Source organism: Pristiophorus japonicus, chromosome 5 (assembly GCF_044704955.1).
Source record: "Pristiophorus japonicus isolate sPriJap1 chromosome 5, sPriJap1.hap1, whole genome shotgun sequence".
NCBI lineage: Eukaryota > Metazoa > Chordata > Chondrichthyes > Pristiophoridae > Pristiophorus > Pristiophorus japonicus.
In genome coordinates, this window is record NC_091981.1 from 44,126,970 (window position 1) to 44,143,960 (window position 16,991).

The following is a 16,991-nucleotide window of genomic DNA, read 5'->3' on the forward strand; positions in this document are numbered from 1 at the left end:
AGCGGCGGCGCTAGCAGTTATCGCCTCGCCCTCTAATGCCGGCCAGATCATGATGTCAGTACATGTGCAATGCCCCGTTAGCGCCCCGGACGCAAAATTCGGTTTGTGCGCCTCACTTATCGACAGTCGCTGAACACGCCAGAGAAATCAGGCGGTCCCAGCTTCCTTGGGCGATGCCGGGAGGATATTTAAAGGGATGAGCAACCAGGTTACTCAGAGGTCACAGTGAGTGCTACGTGTCCACATAGCACAGTGCGTGTATCTCTTGGATTGCTGCGGCAGATTGTCTTCAAAGTTACAGTTAAGTCGCGATTTTAGGTGTGCATTTAGATGGTGCGGTGCTAGCATGCCACTTTAGCCTCCTCCATTGGTAGGCGGCATCTGCAGAGAAGGGAGATTGGGAATGTGGGGACCCTCTGGATGATGAATGAGGAGACCCCCTGGATGTCGGGACAGGACCCCCGCACGGGTTTATCAGGAGCACTTCTCATACCTATACATGTCTGAGGAGCAGTGCATTAGAAGGCTGCGGTTCTGCAATAGGGTCGTCACTGAGCCATGCCATCTCCTGCAGCCAGACCTAGAAGCCGATATCAGGACCAGGACTTCGCTGTCTGTCGCAGTGAAGGTCACTGTGGCGTTCAGTTTCTATGCCTCCGGTTCCTTCCAGGCTACAGCAGGGGATATCTGCAGCGTGTCGCAATTTGCTGCTCATTGCTGCATCTGCAAGGTCTCAGATGCTATCTACGACAGGAGAATGGACTACATAAAGTCTCCCATGACGAGAGAGAAACAGGAGGAATGGTCATGTGGGTTCACCAGGATAGCAGGCTTTCTGATGGTTCAGGGCGCCATTAACTTCACCCACGTGGCATTGCATGCATCACATGAGAATGCGGAGGTGTTCCACAACCACAAGGGCTACCGCTCTCTCAATGTACAGTTGGTGTGCGACCCCACGCAGCGCATGCTCACAGTGAATGCCTGCCACCTTGGCAGCACACGTGATGCTTTCATCCTGTGGGAGAGTACTGTGCCACAACTCTTCCGGCCACCACATGAAGGTCACGGCTGGCCGCTCAGTGACAAAGGCTATGATCTAACCACCTGGCTCATGACACCCTTCCGCAACCCCAAAAGCCGTGCTGAGCATCGGTACAGCGAGAGCCATGTGGCCACCCGGAACGTCATAGAGCTGACTATTGGGGTGCTAAAGTAGCATTTCCGATGCCTTGACCACTCTGGAGGCAGCTTTCAGTACTCCCCTGATCAGGTCTCACTCTTCATTGTGCTCTGCTGCATGCTGCACAAGGTGGCTATCATGAGGGTCCAGGTAATGCCACTGGGGATTACAGCTCCACCTCAGGAAGAGAAAGAGGAGCATGACGATGCACAGCATGGCGAGGCAGATGAGGAGGAGGATCAGCAGCCACGGAGGAGGCACCGTGTCAATGCTGCGACACATCATCATCATCATCATCATCATCATAGGCAATCCCTCGGAATCGAGGAAGACTTGCTTCCACTCTTAAAATGAGTCTTTAGGTGGCTGAACAGTCCAATACGAGAACCACAGTCTCTGTCACAGGTGGGACAGATAGTCGTTGAGGGTAAGGGAGGATGGGACTGGTTTGCCGCACATTCTTTCTGCTGCCTGCGCTTGATTTCTGCATGCTCTCGGCGATTGGACTGCATCCCAGAGTACTTAAGGAGGTGGCCTTGGAAATAACGGATGCATTGACAGTCATTTTCCAACATTCCATTGACTCTGGATCAGTTCCTATCGAGTGGAGGGTAGCCAATGTAACCCCACTTTTTAAAAAAGGAGGGAGAGAGAAAACAGGGAATTATAGACCGGTCAGCCTGACCTCAGTAGTGGGTAAAATGATGGAATCAATTATTAAGGATGTCATAGCAGCGCATTTGGAAAATGGTGACATGATAGGTCCAAGTCAGCATGGATTTGTGAAAGGGAAATCATGCTTGACAAATCTTCTGGAATTTTTTGAGGATGTTTCCAGTAAAGTGGACAAAGGAGAACCAGTTGATGTGGTATATTTGGACTTTCAGAAGGCTTTCGACAAGGTCCCACACAAGAGATTAATGTGCAAAGTTAAAGCACATGGGATTGGGGGTAGTGTGCTGACGTGGATTGAGAACTGGTTGTCAGACAGGAAGCAAAGAGTAGGAGTAAATGGGTACTTTTCAGAATGGCAGGCAGTGACTAGTGGGGTACCGCAAGGTTCTGTGCTGGGGCCCCAGCTGTTTACATTGTACATTAATGATTTAGACGAGGGGATTAAATGTAGTATCTCCAAATTTGCGGATGACACTAAGTTGGGTGGCAGTGTGAGCTGCGAGGAGGATGTTATGAGGCTCCAGAGTGACTTGGATAGGTTAGGTGAGTGGGCAAATGCATGGCAGATGAAGTATAATGTGGAGAATTTGAGGTTATCCACTTTGGTGGTAAAAACAGAGAGAAAGACTATTATCTGAATGGTGACAGATTAGGAAAAGGGAAGGTGCAACGAGACCTGGGTGTCATGGTACATCAGTCATTGAAGGTTGGCATACAGGTACAGCAGGCGGTTAAGAAAGCAAATGGCATGTTGGCCTTCATAGCAAGGGGATTTGAGTACAGGGGCAGGGAGGTGTTACTACAGTTGTACAGGGCCTTGGTGAGGCCACACCTGGAGTATTGTGTACAGTTTTGGTCTCCTAACTTGAGGAAGGACATTCTTGCTATTGAGGGAGTGCAGCGAAGATTCACCAGACTGATTCCCGGGATGGTGGGACTGACCTATCAATAAGACTGGATCAACTGGGCTTGTATTCACTGGAGTTCAGAAGAATGAGAGGGGACCTCATAGAAACGTTTAAAATTCTGACGGGTTTAGACAGGTTAGATGCAGGAAGAATGTTCCCAATGTTGGGGAAGTCCAGAACCAGGGGTCACAGTCTAAGGATAAGGGGTAAGCCATTTAGGACCGAGATGAGGAGAAACTTCTTCACCCAGAGAGTGGTGAACCTGTGGAATTCTCTACCACAGAAAGTAGTTGAGGCCAATTCACTAAATATATTCAAAAGGGAGTTAGATGAAGTCCTTACTACTCGGGGGATCAAGAGGTATGGCGAGAAAGCAGGAATGGGGTACTGAAGTTTCATGTTCAGCCATGAACTCATTGAACGGCGGTGCAGGCTAGAAGGGCTGAATGGCCTGCTCCTGCACCTATTTTCTATGTTTCTATGTTTCTAAGTGCTCAGCGCCCTCTCGGATGCACTTTCTCCACTTAGGGTGATCTTTGGCCAGGGACTCCCAGGTGTCAGTGGGGGTGTCGCACTTTTTCAGGGAGGCTTTGAGGGTGTCCCTGTAACATTTCCTCTGCCCACCTTTGGTTCGTTTGCCATGAAGGAGTTCCGAGTAGAGCGCTTGCAAGGGCCGCATGGCAGCACCTCATCCTGCATCGACCAGATGACGACTGATCCTCATAGTCACATCGCTGTATGCTAGGCTGATGGCACAGCTCTGTGAAATTCTCAATTAATACACATCACAGCAATGCAACCGGTCAACTCAACATTTTATTATCTCTAACAGGAGTGTGTCCTCAAGCAGCACACCAATAACCCCTTGCCAGCAACTAATAAAGAATGTAACAAATGCCCCTTGAAACTGCATAACACACAAGCAACTTCATGAATATATATACAAATGCCCTTCCCATCTGACTTGCAAGACAAGCTCCCATGAACCATATTATGCCAAGCTCCTTCCACAAATAACAGGCATCAAACATCAGGAACAAAATATGTACAATTATATTTACAAGATATGGACATCTGGCCATGGTCAGAAAAGTCCTTCTTGGGATTTACTCACATATTTCCCAAACCTTCCCTTTCCGCCCCCCCCCACCCCACGCCTAGTGCCCCTCCTTAATGTGGCCGCAGTGCCTGCAGCAAGGCTGCTTGAGGGCTACTGTGTCTATGAGGCAGAGACTGCAGATGGCACAGCAGAACGCCCTGGCCCAGCTCTGGGCCTGGATGGCCCGGCTGCAGACTGCACCACCTCAACATGGGTGGCAGCAGTCTTGGATCGGTGTGGTGTAGACTGCGGCAGGTGCAAAGGCGGACTGACAGTGGTGGGAGCCGGAATGCTTCATTCTGAGAGAGGACAGCACCTTCCATTTCCATCGACACACTGCCAGTCCCCTCGGGCAGAGCCTCAGCCTCAGCATCTGGAGCACATATTGCTGGCCTGCTTTGGCACTGTGAGTGCCCCGTTGGACTGTGGGGAATCCAGACAGGATGGCAGCAGTCAGTGCTTGCATGGCATCAATCTGAGTCTGAATAAGAGCAGACTGAGTCTGCATGGTAGCAGACTGAGAATTGATGCCACCAACCAGTGACTGTGTCGTATCACGAAGGCCTTACATAAGAACATAAGAACATAACAAAAGAAATAGGAGCAGGAGTCGGCCATTCGACCCCTCGAGCCTGCTCCGCCATTCAATAAGATCATGGCTGATCTGATCTTGGACTCAACTTCTCTTTCCTGCCCTCTCCTCATAACCCTCGACTTCCTTATTGTTCAAAACTCTGTCTATCTCCACCTTAAATATAGTCAATGACCAAGATTCATGACCCACTGAGAGAAGAAATTCCTCCTCATCTCCGTTTTAAATGGACAACCCCTTATTCTGAAACTATGCCTCCAAGTTCTAGATTCCCCCATGAGGGGCAACATCCTAACTGCATCTACCCTGTCAAGCCCCCTCATAATCTTATGCATTTCAATAAGATCACCTCTTATTCTTCTAAACTCCAAAGAGTATAGGCCCAACCTGCTCAACCTTTCTTCATAAGACAACCCTTTGCGTTGCTTCAGCCTGTGCTGTAATAGCTGCTGCCACATCTGGGTCCCCACGGTCGCTCGTCAACTCCAACATCCTTTGATACTTGCCAAGGATGGGCTCAATAGAATGCTGAGAGGCATGGGCAATGCTTGAGGTGGCCTCCCCCAACCTCACAGCAAGTGCATCCATGCTCTGCCGGACCCTTGCCGATGCACCCATAAGCTCGTGGTGCATCCCCTGAGACTCTGTCTCCATAGCCTCCAAATCCAGGTCCACATCTGAGTCACGCTCAGCAGGACTCGGGCGCTGACTCACCCTCCGGTGAGCTGGCCCTCCGAGCTTCCCTTCGCGCTTGACATTGCTGCAGGCCACTGGGTCCAGTATAATCAGGCTCGTCAAACCCCAGAAAGATCGGCTCATCCACCGAGGTTGTGTCCCACTGTCTGCAGCAGATGGATCCGACCGGACTGCCGCAGAACTGTCGTCCCCTTCCTCCTTGTCTCCCCCGTCATTGGAGGTGGATGCCTCACGGACAGGCTGTTGTGCTTCTGGCTCATTATCTGGAACCACAAAGTGAGAGAAGTGGAGGAGGCGGGGGGAGGGGGGACAGAAAGGGAAGAAGGAGGTGACGTAGGGCATTTATATGTAAAGTGGGACAGGCATGTGGTTTCAGGGGTAAATGGTCTCATATATAAGAGGGAAAGGGGATGAACTGTCCCCAGGGGGCTCGGCCTCCCCAACCGCGACCGCACTCACTTGTGTGCCCATGAGGGTGGTCAGTTGCTCTTCCACCTCCCTGAGGGTGTGAAGTTCAGGGTCCCCTCCTCCGTTCCGCATTTGTTGTCGCCTGTTGTGAGGAAGTTTCGCCTGCAATAACAAACGGAAGAACGTCTGAGTAAGTGTGTAGCTAATTGTCTGCCACATGTGCCATACAGAGTTGAATAGCTGCAATAGTATGGAAGTGTGCAGATGTCCATTTGACTCTCAGTAGCTGCGCAGAGTGGCTGTGTGAACGGTGGGATTTGGTAGCTACCAGCTAAGATTAAAGGTAATGCTAAAGTTTTGCAAATGCATATAAAGAGTGAAAAGGTAATAAGAGGTGGTGTGGGGCTGCGTAGGGACCAAGAAGTAGAGCTACGCACGGAGGCCCAGAGTATGGCTGCTGAACTGAGGCAGAACTTTGCAGCTCTCTTCAGCAATGAAGACCATGGGCTTGTATATATAGTGAAGGAGCAGGTGCTGCACAGACTGTACATTGTGTGAGACAGTGAGGTTCACATTATGGCATTGTAAGGTTAATAGAAAGGGTACTTACCCTGACGACCCGAGTGAGGTCGTTGAACTTCTTGCGACATTGTGTCGCAGCTCTGGGCACCGTGCTCCTTGCTGACATATGCTGTGCCACCTCCCTCCACAAACGGCTGAAAACTCTCAGCAGTGGCCTCCTGCCACTCTCTGGCTGCAGGACATCTCTTCGCCTCTCCACAGCCTCCATCAAAGCCTCCAGGGCCACATTGGAAAAGCGGGGAGCACGCTGGCGAGCTCCACCCTCAGCCATGTTGCCGCTCTGACCAGACTGCGATGGTGAAACTGCGCCTGCGCAGAATCATCTTACCTCCCCTTTGAGAAGCAGCTGGCGCTGGAATGTCTAACGAGCATTGCCTCATCCTCATTCGCTCTGGGAATTTATCGCAACGATTTTCAGCTTCACCACCCTAAGCGAATTGTACAACGACCGATTTACTGATCCATTTCCCTCTTGGTGCGCTGAAACCGAATTTCGCGGTCGACAGCGCTAACTTTCACAAGGTGCTACACTTACCAACCAGCCAGGCTTACCATCTCAAAATGGGCGATTACACTTTTCGTGACCTCAGCATGTTCCAAAGCATTTTACAACCAATAATGTATTTTTGAATTTTAGTCACTGTTGTAATGTAGGAAGCGAGGTAAACAATTTTCACTTGGCATGGTCCCACAGCAATGTGATAATGACCAGATAATCTGTTTTAATGATGTAGGTTGAGGGATAAATATTGGCAAGAAAACCAGGAAGAGCTCCTCTTCTCTTATTCAAAATAGTACTAATGGATCTTTTACATCCAACTGAGAAGGCAGGCAGGGCCTCAGTTTAACATCTCATGTGAAAGACAGCATCCCCGGCAGCAGAGCATTCCCTCAATACTGTCCTGGAGTGTCAGCCTAGAATACATGCTCAAGCCTCTGACAGTAGGATTTAAACCCACAACCTTCTAACCCAGAGGCAAGAGTGACACCACTGAGCCACAGCTGTCATCTGGTGTGACAATGAGGTGCCTGATAAGACCATTTGAACATTTCTCTGCCTTTCCCATCACCAAGCAATGCTGGACACTTGTGCTAAAACAGTACTGCAGAACTTCAAAACAAGAACAATAATTAAAAAGTTTTGGACACATGGAGCTTCGCTTAGGCCCAAACCATGAGGCAAATTTTTGTCACTGGTACTCCCGATGTGGCTGAATTCCCATTTTTATTCCAGGGCTCAAAGCTCCATACTTAGAGTGCCAAAGATGGAAAAATGACGCCCAGACAAGCTAAGCTGCAGCTCTCTATTGGTGAGAATCTTTTAGGCTGGTCTGAAACATCTATTGGAAAATCAACGCAAACATGGATGCAGCGATAGGGATATTAGCCAGATTCTGTGCTTCCCCAGCATCTGTTCTCCTCCTGAACCACCGGCCTTAAGAGACCAGAGCATTTATCCAAGGAATCTCATAATATGACCTATAGTTTAAAGTGATTAATGATTTGCCACAGTGGAGTGTTTACATACAGTAGCTAGCATCTGAATTCATGCTGTTTTCAGACAGGGTACAGAGGTCTCTTTGGTGTTAACTTTTTTTGGTTTAGAGGTCAACGTGCTTGACTCGTTTTGAATTGATTTGAATCACGTTAACATAGAGGACCGTTTTTCCTCATCCCTTATGTCTTTAGGCAATTGATTTGCTTTTTAAATTCAGGCTCTGTTCCCAAAATAACTGAAGAAAATACGTCCCTAGATAATTTTTGTTTAAATCATTTCAAATAGTTCTGCCTTTATTGTAAACCCATTATTTTTCTGAGAATTTTAAATTTACTTGTTTTCATGGGAATTAAACTAATCCATAAAAAATGAAATCCCAGTGAAAGGAACATAATGCATTTAGATTTTTAACATTAAGCAATAAATTAAAATCTGGTGAATATGACAATATTTTAATCCATCAAATTATAGTATTTCAACTCTAACCTATCAGATATTTGTTCAAATGGCTTTCAGCCCCTCGTAGTTAACTACATTAAGCAGTTAACATTCAATTGCATTGTGAAAAGTATGTATAGAAAGACTTACATTTATATAGCACCTTTCTGTGCTGTAGGATTGTATGATTCCAGTGTAATCAACCCAAACCTGTACTAAATGGCACTCATCTATTACTCCTAACCTTATCTACTTCCATTGACCCTCAGAGCAGCAACACTAAAATCCTATTCCTTGTATTCAGATCGCTCTCCAATCTTGTTCCTTCATTTCTCAGCAATCATCTCCAACCCTACGTTCCATGACGCACCTTCCACTTTTCAAAATATAGTCTCTTACTTGCGCCCTTCACTTCACTACCTTTATTCTCTTCCTAAATTCTTCTGTCTTCCTACCTCTCCCCTGCCATTTTCAAAATCCTCCTTCCAAACATATCACCCTGACTTTAACCTAACCTGCCTGGTAGGACTGGGGTGGATTAAGATCAGCACATCCAATTTTATTCTTCACTGCTTGGCCCAAACCCGCTAGGACGGTGGGGGGGGGGAGGCGGAGTCAGGTTAAAATCGGGGCGACTCTTCAATTAGAACATAAGAACATAAGAATTACGAACAGGAGTAGGCCATCTAGCCCCTCGAGCCTGCTCCGCCATTCAACAAGATCATGGCTGATCTGGCCATGGACTCAGCTCCATTTACCCGCCCGCTCCCCATAACCCTTAATTCCCTTATTGATTAAAAATCTATCTATCTGTGACTTGAATACATTCAATGAGCTAGCCTCAACTGCTTCCCTGGGCAGAGAATTCCACAGATTCACAACCCTCTGGGAGAAGAAATTCCTTCTCAACTCGGTTTTAAATTGGCTCCCCCGTATTTTGAGGCTGTGCCCCTAATTCTAGTCTCCCCTACCAGTGGAAACAACCTCTCCGCCTCTATCTTGTCTATCCCTTTCATTATTTTAAATGTTTCTATAAGATCACCCCTCATCCTTCTGAACTCCAACGAGTAAAGACCCAGTCTACTCAATCTATCATCATAAGGTAACCCCCTCATCTCCGGAATCAGCCTAGTGAATCGTCTCTGTACCCCCTCCAAAGCTAGTATATCCTTCCGTAAGTAAGGTGACCAAAACTGCACGCAGTACTCCAGGTGCGGCCTCACCAATACCCTGTACATTGTGAGCAGCAAATACAGTATACTAAATTGAAAGAAATACAAGTAAATCGCTGTTTCACCTGGAAGGAGTATTTGGGGCCCTGGATAGTGGAAAGCGAGATAGTAAAAGGGCAGGTGTTGCATTTCTTGCGCTTGCACGGAAAGGTGCGGTGGAAAGGGGAGGGGTTGCTGGGGGCGACTGCACCCAACCGGGGCATAACCCATCTTCGCCTCCCCAGACACTAAAAGCAGACGACAATCCACGCATTCCTCTCATGACATGTCAAAGCCATCATGTTTATCTTGGAAAGTCAGTTCTAATATACAAGGAAGTTCGACTATTAACTCTTAACTCCCCAAGACGTCCAACATAAGAACATAAAAACATAAGAAATTGGAGGAGATATAGGCTGTGCAAGCCCTCAAACCTGCTCGGCCATTCAATAAGATTAAGGCTGATATTAGATTTCAACTCCACTTTTCCGTTTAATCCCATATCCCTTGACTCCCTTAGAATTGAAAAATCTATCAAACTCATCCTGGAATATACTGAATGACTGAACATTCACAGCTCTCTGAGATGGAGAATTGCAAAGATTCACAAATTTCTCTTCATCTCATACAACTCTCCAAGATGTCCAACAGTGAGCTTTGGGGAAAGCTGATAAAGACAGAATTTGAAGTGAGGATGTAGGCAGGTACTGTTATGAAGATGGAAATAGGTGGCCTTGCTAATGGATTTGATGTGAAGTTTGAAGATCCGCTCAAGGTCAAACAGGACAACAGTTACATACTTTCAAATTTAGCCTGAGCAAATAGGCAGGAAGTGGAATATAATCAGCACCTGATGAGCTGGACAGGATGGTCACAGTGTTGCCAATGTTGATCTGCAGGAAGTTGTGGCTCGTACACTATTTGAGGTGGGACAGTGAGTCCAACAGCGCGGCGGCAGCCATGGAGTCAAGTGTTGGTAGCGATGTAAAGTTGTAAAATTGTGTGTCACCAGCATACAGATGAAACTGATCCAATGCTTATGGATAATGTCACTGCACGAAGATAAGGAACAGGACGAGCCAAGTATGGAAGCTTGGGAAACATTGGAGGCAGCAGATTGCTGAGTCATATAGACCACGAAAGATAGGAACATAGGAACAGGAGTAGGCCATTCAGCTCCTTGAGCCTGTTCGACCATTCAATTAGATCATGACTGATCTGTATCTTAACTCCATTTACCTACCTTGGTTCCATAACCCATAATACTCTTGTCTAAAAAAAATTATCAATCTCAGTTATTCGCCTTGCCTCAGCAGCTTTTTGGAGAATAGAGTTCCAGATTACAATTTGCCTTTATGTCTGGCCAAATAACACAGAAGAACTTAAGTTGAAATCCCACCAAGGCAGTTTGTGAATTTGATTCAGTTAAACAAAAGTGACCATGAAGTTGTCAGATTGTTATATAAATCCAAATGATTCACTAATGTCCTTCAGAGAAGGAAATCTGCCGTCTTTACCTGGTCTGGTTTATATGTGACTCCAGTCCCGCATTCATTTATATCAAACTACTACCAACGGTTCAAGAACATAAGAACATAAGAAATAGGAGCAGGAGTAGGCCGTTGGCCCTTTGAACCTGCTCCGCCATTTAATAAGATCATGGCTGATCAGATCATGGATTCATCTCCACTTCCTTGCCTGCTCCTCAAAACCCTTTATTCCCTTATCACTCAAAAATCTGTCTTTCTCTACCTTAAATATATTCAATAACCCAGCCTCCACAACTCTCTGGGGCACAGAATTCCACAGATTTACAACCCTCCAAGAGAAGAAATTCCTCCTCACCTCAGTCTTAAATAGGCGGCCCCTTATTCTGAAACTATGCCCCCTAGTTCTAGATTCCCCCATGAGTAGAAACATCCTCTCTGCATCTACCTTGTCGAGCCCCCTCATTATCTTATATGTTTTGATAAAATCACCCCTCATTCTTCTGAACTCCAATGAGTATAGGCCCAATCTACTCAACATATCTTCATAAGTCAACACCCTTATCTCCGGAATCAACCTAGTGAAACTTCCTTAAATACGGAGACCAAAACTGTACGTAGTACTCTAGGTGTGGCCTCACCAATACAGTTATAGCAGGCCTTCTCTGCTTTTATACTCTATCCCCCTTGTAATAAAGGCCAACATTCCATTTGCCTTCTTGAGTATTTGCTATATCTGCATTCTAACTTTTTGTGTTTCATGCAGAAGGACCCTCAGGTCTCTCTGTACTGCAGCACTTTGCACTTTTTCTCCATTTAAATTATAATTTTCTTTTCTATTTTTTTCTGCCAAAGTGGATAACCTCACACTTTCCCACATTATACTCCATCTGCCAAATTCTTGCACAGTCGCTTAGCCTGTCTATATCCCTTTGCAGATTTTTTGTGTCCTCCTCACAATTTGCTTACCCTCCCATCTTTGTATCATTAGCAAACTTGGCTACATTGCACTCAGTCCCTTCATCAAAATCATTAATATAGATTGTAAATAGTTGAGGCCCCAGCACCGATCCCTGCGGCACCCCACAAGTTACTGTTTGCCAACCGGAAAATGACCCATTTATCCCGACTCTCTATTTTCTGTTAGTTAGCCAATCCTCTTTCCATGCTAATATAGTACCTCAACCCCATGAGCTTTTAACTTGTGAAGTAACCTTTTATGTGGCACCTTATCGAATGTCTTCTGGAAATCTAAATACACCACATCCACTGGTTCCCCCCTTATCCATGCTGCTCATTACATAGAAACATAGAAAATAGATGCAGGAGTAGGCCATTTGGCCTTCGAGCATGCACCACCATTCAATAAGATCATGGCTGATCATTCACCTCAGTACCCCTTTCCTGCTTTCTCTCCATGCCCCTTGATCCCTTTAGCCGTAAGGGCCATATCTAACTCCCTCTTGAATATATCCAATGAACTGGCATCAACAACTCTCTGCGGTAGATAATTCCACAGATAACAACTCTCTCAGTGAAGAAGTTTCTCCTCATCTCAGTCCTAAATGGCTTACCCCTTATCCTTAGACTGTGTCCCCTGGTTCTGGACTTCCCCAACATCGGGAACATTCTTCCTGCATCTAATCTGTCCAGTCCTGCCAGAATTTTATATATTTCTATGAGATCCCCTCTCATCCTTCTAAACTCCAGTGAATACAGACCCAGTCGATCCAGTCTCTCCTCATATGTCAGTCCTGCCATCCCGGGAATCAGTCTGGTGAACCTTCACTGCACTCCCTCAATAGCAAGAACATCCTTCCTGAGCTTAGACCAAAACTGAAGACAATATTCCAGGTGAGGCCTCACCAAGGCCTTGTAAAACTGCAGTAAGACCTCCCTGCTCCTACACGCAAATCCCCTAGCTATGAAGGCCAACATACCATTTGCCTTCTTCACAGCCTGCTGTACCTGCATGCCACCTTTCAATGACTGATGTACCATGACACCCAGGTCTCGTTGCACATCTTCCGCCATTCAGATAATATTCTGCCTTCGTGTTTTTGCCACAAAAGTGGATAACCCAACATTTATCCACATTATACTGCATCTGCCATGTATTTGCCCACTCACCTAACCTGTCCAACTCACCCTGCAGCCTCTTAGCATCCTCCACACAGCTCACACCACCACCCAGCTTAGTGTCATCTGCAAAATTGAAGATATTACACTCAATTCCTTCACCTAAATCATTGATGTATATTGTAAATAGCTGGGGTCCCAGCACTGAGCCGTGCGGCACCCCACTAGTCACTGCCTGCCATTCTGAAAAGGACCTGTTTATCCCAACTCTCTCCTTCCTGTCTGTCAGCCAATTCTCTAACCACATCAGTACATTACCCCCAATACCATGTGCTTTAATTTTGCACACCAATCTCTTGTGTGGGACCTTGTCAAAAGCCTTTTGAAAGTCCAAATACACCACATCACTGGTTCTCCCTTGTCCACTTTACTAGTTACATCCTCAAAAAATTCTAGAAGATTTGTCAAGCAGGATTTCCCTTTCATAAATCCATGCTGACTTGGACCGATCCTGTCACTGCTTTCAAAATGCGCTGCTATTTCAACCTTAATAATTGATTCCAACATTTTCCCCACTGCTGATGTCAGGCTAACTGGTCTATAATTACCCATTTTCTCTCTCCCTCCTTTTTTAAAAAGTGGTGTTACATTAGCTCCCCTCCAGTCCATAGGGACTGATCCAGAGTCGATAGACTGTTGCAAAATGATCACCAATGCATCCACTATTTCTAGGGCCACTTCCTTAAGTACTCTGGGATGCAGACTATCAGGTCCCGGGGATTTATCGGCCTTCAATCTCATCAATTTCCCTAACACAATTTCCCGCCTAATAAGGATTTCCTTCAGTTCCTCCTTCTCTCTAGGTCCCCTAGTATTTCCGGAAGGTTATTTGTGTTTTCCTTCATGAAGACAGAACCAAAGTATTTGTTCAACTGGTCTGCCATTTCTTTGTTCCCCATTATAAATTCACCTGAATCTGACTGCAAGGGACCTATGTTTGTCTTCACTAATCTTTTTCTCTTCACATATCTATAGAAGCTTTTGCAGTCAGTTTTTATGGACCCAGCAAGCTTCCTCTCATACTCTATTTTCCCCTCCGAATTAAACCCTTTGTCCTCCTCTGCTGAATTCTAAATTTCTCTCAGTCCTCAGGTTTGCTGCTTTTTCTGGCCAATTTAGATGCCTCTTCCTTGGATTTAACACTATCCTTAATTTCCCTTGTTAGCCACGGTTAAGCCACCTTCCCCATTTTATTTTTACTCCAAACGGGGATGTACAATTGTTGAAGTTCATCCATGTGATCTTTAAATGTCTATCCACCATCAACCCTTCAATATCATTCGCCAGTCTATGCAAGCCAATTCACGTCTCATACCATCGAAGTTATCTTTCCTTGTTCAGGACCCTAGTCTCTGAATTAACTGTGTCACTCTCCATTTTAATACATCCACAAAGACCAGCAAATTTGTCAAACACGATTTCCCTTTATAAAACCATGCTGACTGCTTGATTGAATTATGCTTTTTCAAATGTCCTGCTACTGCTTCCTTAACAATGGACTCTAGCATTTTCCCAATGACAGATGTTAGGCTAACTGGCTTCATGTTTTCTGTGTGCCTCCTTTTTTAAATAGGGGCATTACATTTGTGGTTTTCCAATCCGCTGGGACCTCCATTAAGGAAGAAATAGCGGGACATCGAGATAGGAATAGTGCAATCAAGCAGACGCAGCATGGATTCATGAAAGGGGAAATCATGTTTAACTAATTTACTGGAATACTTTGACGAGCATGGTGAATAGAGGTGTACCGATGGATGTGGTGTATTTAGATTTCCAAAAGGCATTCGATAAGGTGCCACACAAAAGGTTACTGCAGAAGATAGAGGTACGCGGAGTCAGAGGAAATGTATTAGCATGGATAGAGAATTGGCTGGCGAACAGAAAGCAGAGAGTCAGGATAAATGGGTCCTTTTCGGGTTGGAAATCGGTGGTTAGTGGTGTGCCACAGGGATCGGTGCTGGGACCACAACTGTTTACAATATATATAGATGACCTGGAAGAGGGGACAGAGTATAGTGTAACAAAATTTGCAGATGACACAAAGATTAGTGGGAAAGCGGGTTGTGTAGAGGACACAGAGAGTCTGCAAAGAGATTTGGATAGGTTAAGCGAATGGGCTAAGGTTTGGCAGATGGAATACAATGTCGGAAAATGTGAGGTCACCCACCTTGGGAAAAAAAACAGTAAAAGGGAATATTATTTGAATAGGGAGAAATTACAACATGCTGAGGTGCAGCGGGACCTGGGGGTCCTTGTGCATGAATCCCAAAAAGTTAGTTTGCAGGTGCAGCAGGTAATCAGGAAGGCGAATGGAATGTTGACCTTCATTGCAAGAGGGATGGAGTACAAAAGCAGGGAGGTCCTGCTGCAACTGTATAGGTTATTGGTAAGGCCGCACCTGGAGTACTGCGTGCAGTTTTGGTCACCTTACTTAAGGAAGGATATACTGGCTTTGGAGGGGGTACAGAGACGATTCACTAGGCTGATTCCGGAGATGAGGGGGTTACCTTATGATGATAGATTGAGTAGACTGGGTCTTTACTCATTGGAGTTCAGAAGGATGAGGGGTGATCTTATAGAAACATTTAAAATAATGAAAGGGATAGACAAGATAGAGGCGGAGAGGTTGTTTCCACTGGTCGGGGAGACTAGAACTAGGGGGCACAGCCTCAAAATGCGGGGGAGCCAATTTAAAACCGAGTTGAGAAGGAATTTCTTCTCCCAGAGGGTTGTGAATCTGTGGAATTCTCTGCCCAAGGAAGCAGTTGAGGCTAGCTCATTGAATGTATTCAAGTCACAGATAGATAGATTTTTAACCAATAAGGGAATTAAGGGTTACGGGGAGCGGGTGGGTAAGTGGAGCTGAGTCCACGGCCAGATCAGCTTATTGAATGGTGGAGCAGGCTCGAGGGGCTAGATGGCCTACTCCTGTTCCTAATTCTTATGTTCTTATGTTCTTATGTTCCCCAGAATCCGTGGAATTTTGGTAGAATGCAACCAATGCATCCACTATTTCTGCAGCCACTTTTCTCAGGGCAACTAGGGATGGGCAATAAATGCTGGCCTTGCCAGCGACAGCCACATCCCAAGAATATATATTTTTTAAAGAAGCAGTGAGGCCTATTTGCTGCACGAAGCCTTATGTTTGGTTTCTGTCAAGCACAGATCCAGGAAATTGAGGCTGGAGCTGTGGTGACATTATTCCCATCTCATTACTATATTATTACAATGCTTGCACCTAAACTTAATAGGATTGCCATATCTGGTTGGACATATTTCTGGAGGTTTCGTCACATGACCTCCCGCCCTGTTATGCAGCCTTTTTTCCTCAACTCCAATATTTTTATAACTAATAAATGGCAAAAATAAAACATTTTTTTAATGCCATTATTTTCCTCCTGGACTGGTCGCAGCAGTGTTCCGGGGATTAATCTTTAATTCCTGGAGATTCCAGGGCAATCCTGGAGGGTTGGCAACTCTAAATCCTAAGTGCAAGCACTGTGCCCCCTCCTTGGTGAAACCCCCAGACGAGCAATGCAAAGGAAGCAAGGCCCAGCGTCATGAGTCTCTGCCCCTTTTTTCCCCTCTTTTATGTCTGCGTTTAGCACACCCTCAGATATAAAGCAAAGGAAACTAGTCCTGATATTGCAAGCAGCAGCACTATAATGTTACCAGCACTCGACAAGTGGAAGACTTATCCATGCACTGAACGGAAGCTCATTGTTGAGCCCATCTTATTTGATACCATGGGAATTAAACATCAAATTGAAAACATGCTTAAAATAAGCTGAAAGGGGTGTTAAATGCTAATTAATTGGAATATAGCGAGGCAAGTGGGCAGGTAGAGAACACAATTTGACTTCGCCATGAAAGCAATAATTATCTTTTAATTAAAACTTAAATGGGCACTGCTGGCATTTGGGAAATAGCAATCCACGACATGTTTGACCTTTGGTTCAACTCGATGTGTTAATGTATATAAAATGGGCAAAAAGTGCACTTGTCAACACGCATTGCACTTGGGGGAATGATGAACTGTAAAGCAGTCCCACAAAATGCCTTGCATTTACCTCAA

General features: G+C 45.8%; 1 protein-coding gene across 1 annotated transcript; it reads left to right on the forward strand.

Moving 5' to 3' along the window:
* The first annotated feature begins 499 nt into the window (after positions 1-499).
* LOC139264072 (putative nuclease HARBI1) lies at positions 500-1,219 on the forward strand. The gene has a single exon (XM_070880168.1). It carries the CDS (start codon positions 500-502, stop codon positions 1,217-1,219), a length of 720 nt encoding a protein of 239 aa, XP_070736269.1.
* The last annotated feature ends 15,772 nt before the right edge of the window (positions 1,220-16,991 follow it).

Bases quoted from the DNA above. Each gene is read 5' to 3' on its own strand.
- LOC139264072 (XM_070880168.1), top strand. From the start codon at position 500: ATGTCTGAGGAGCAGTGCATTAGAAGGCTGCGGTTCTGCAATAGGGTC.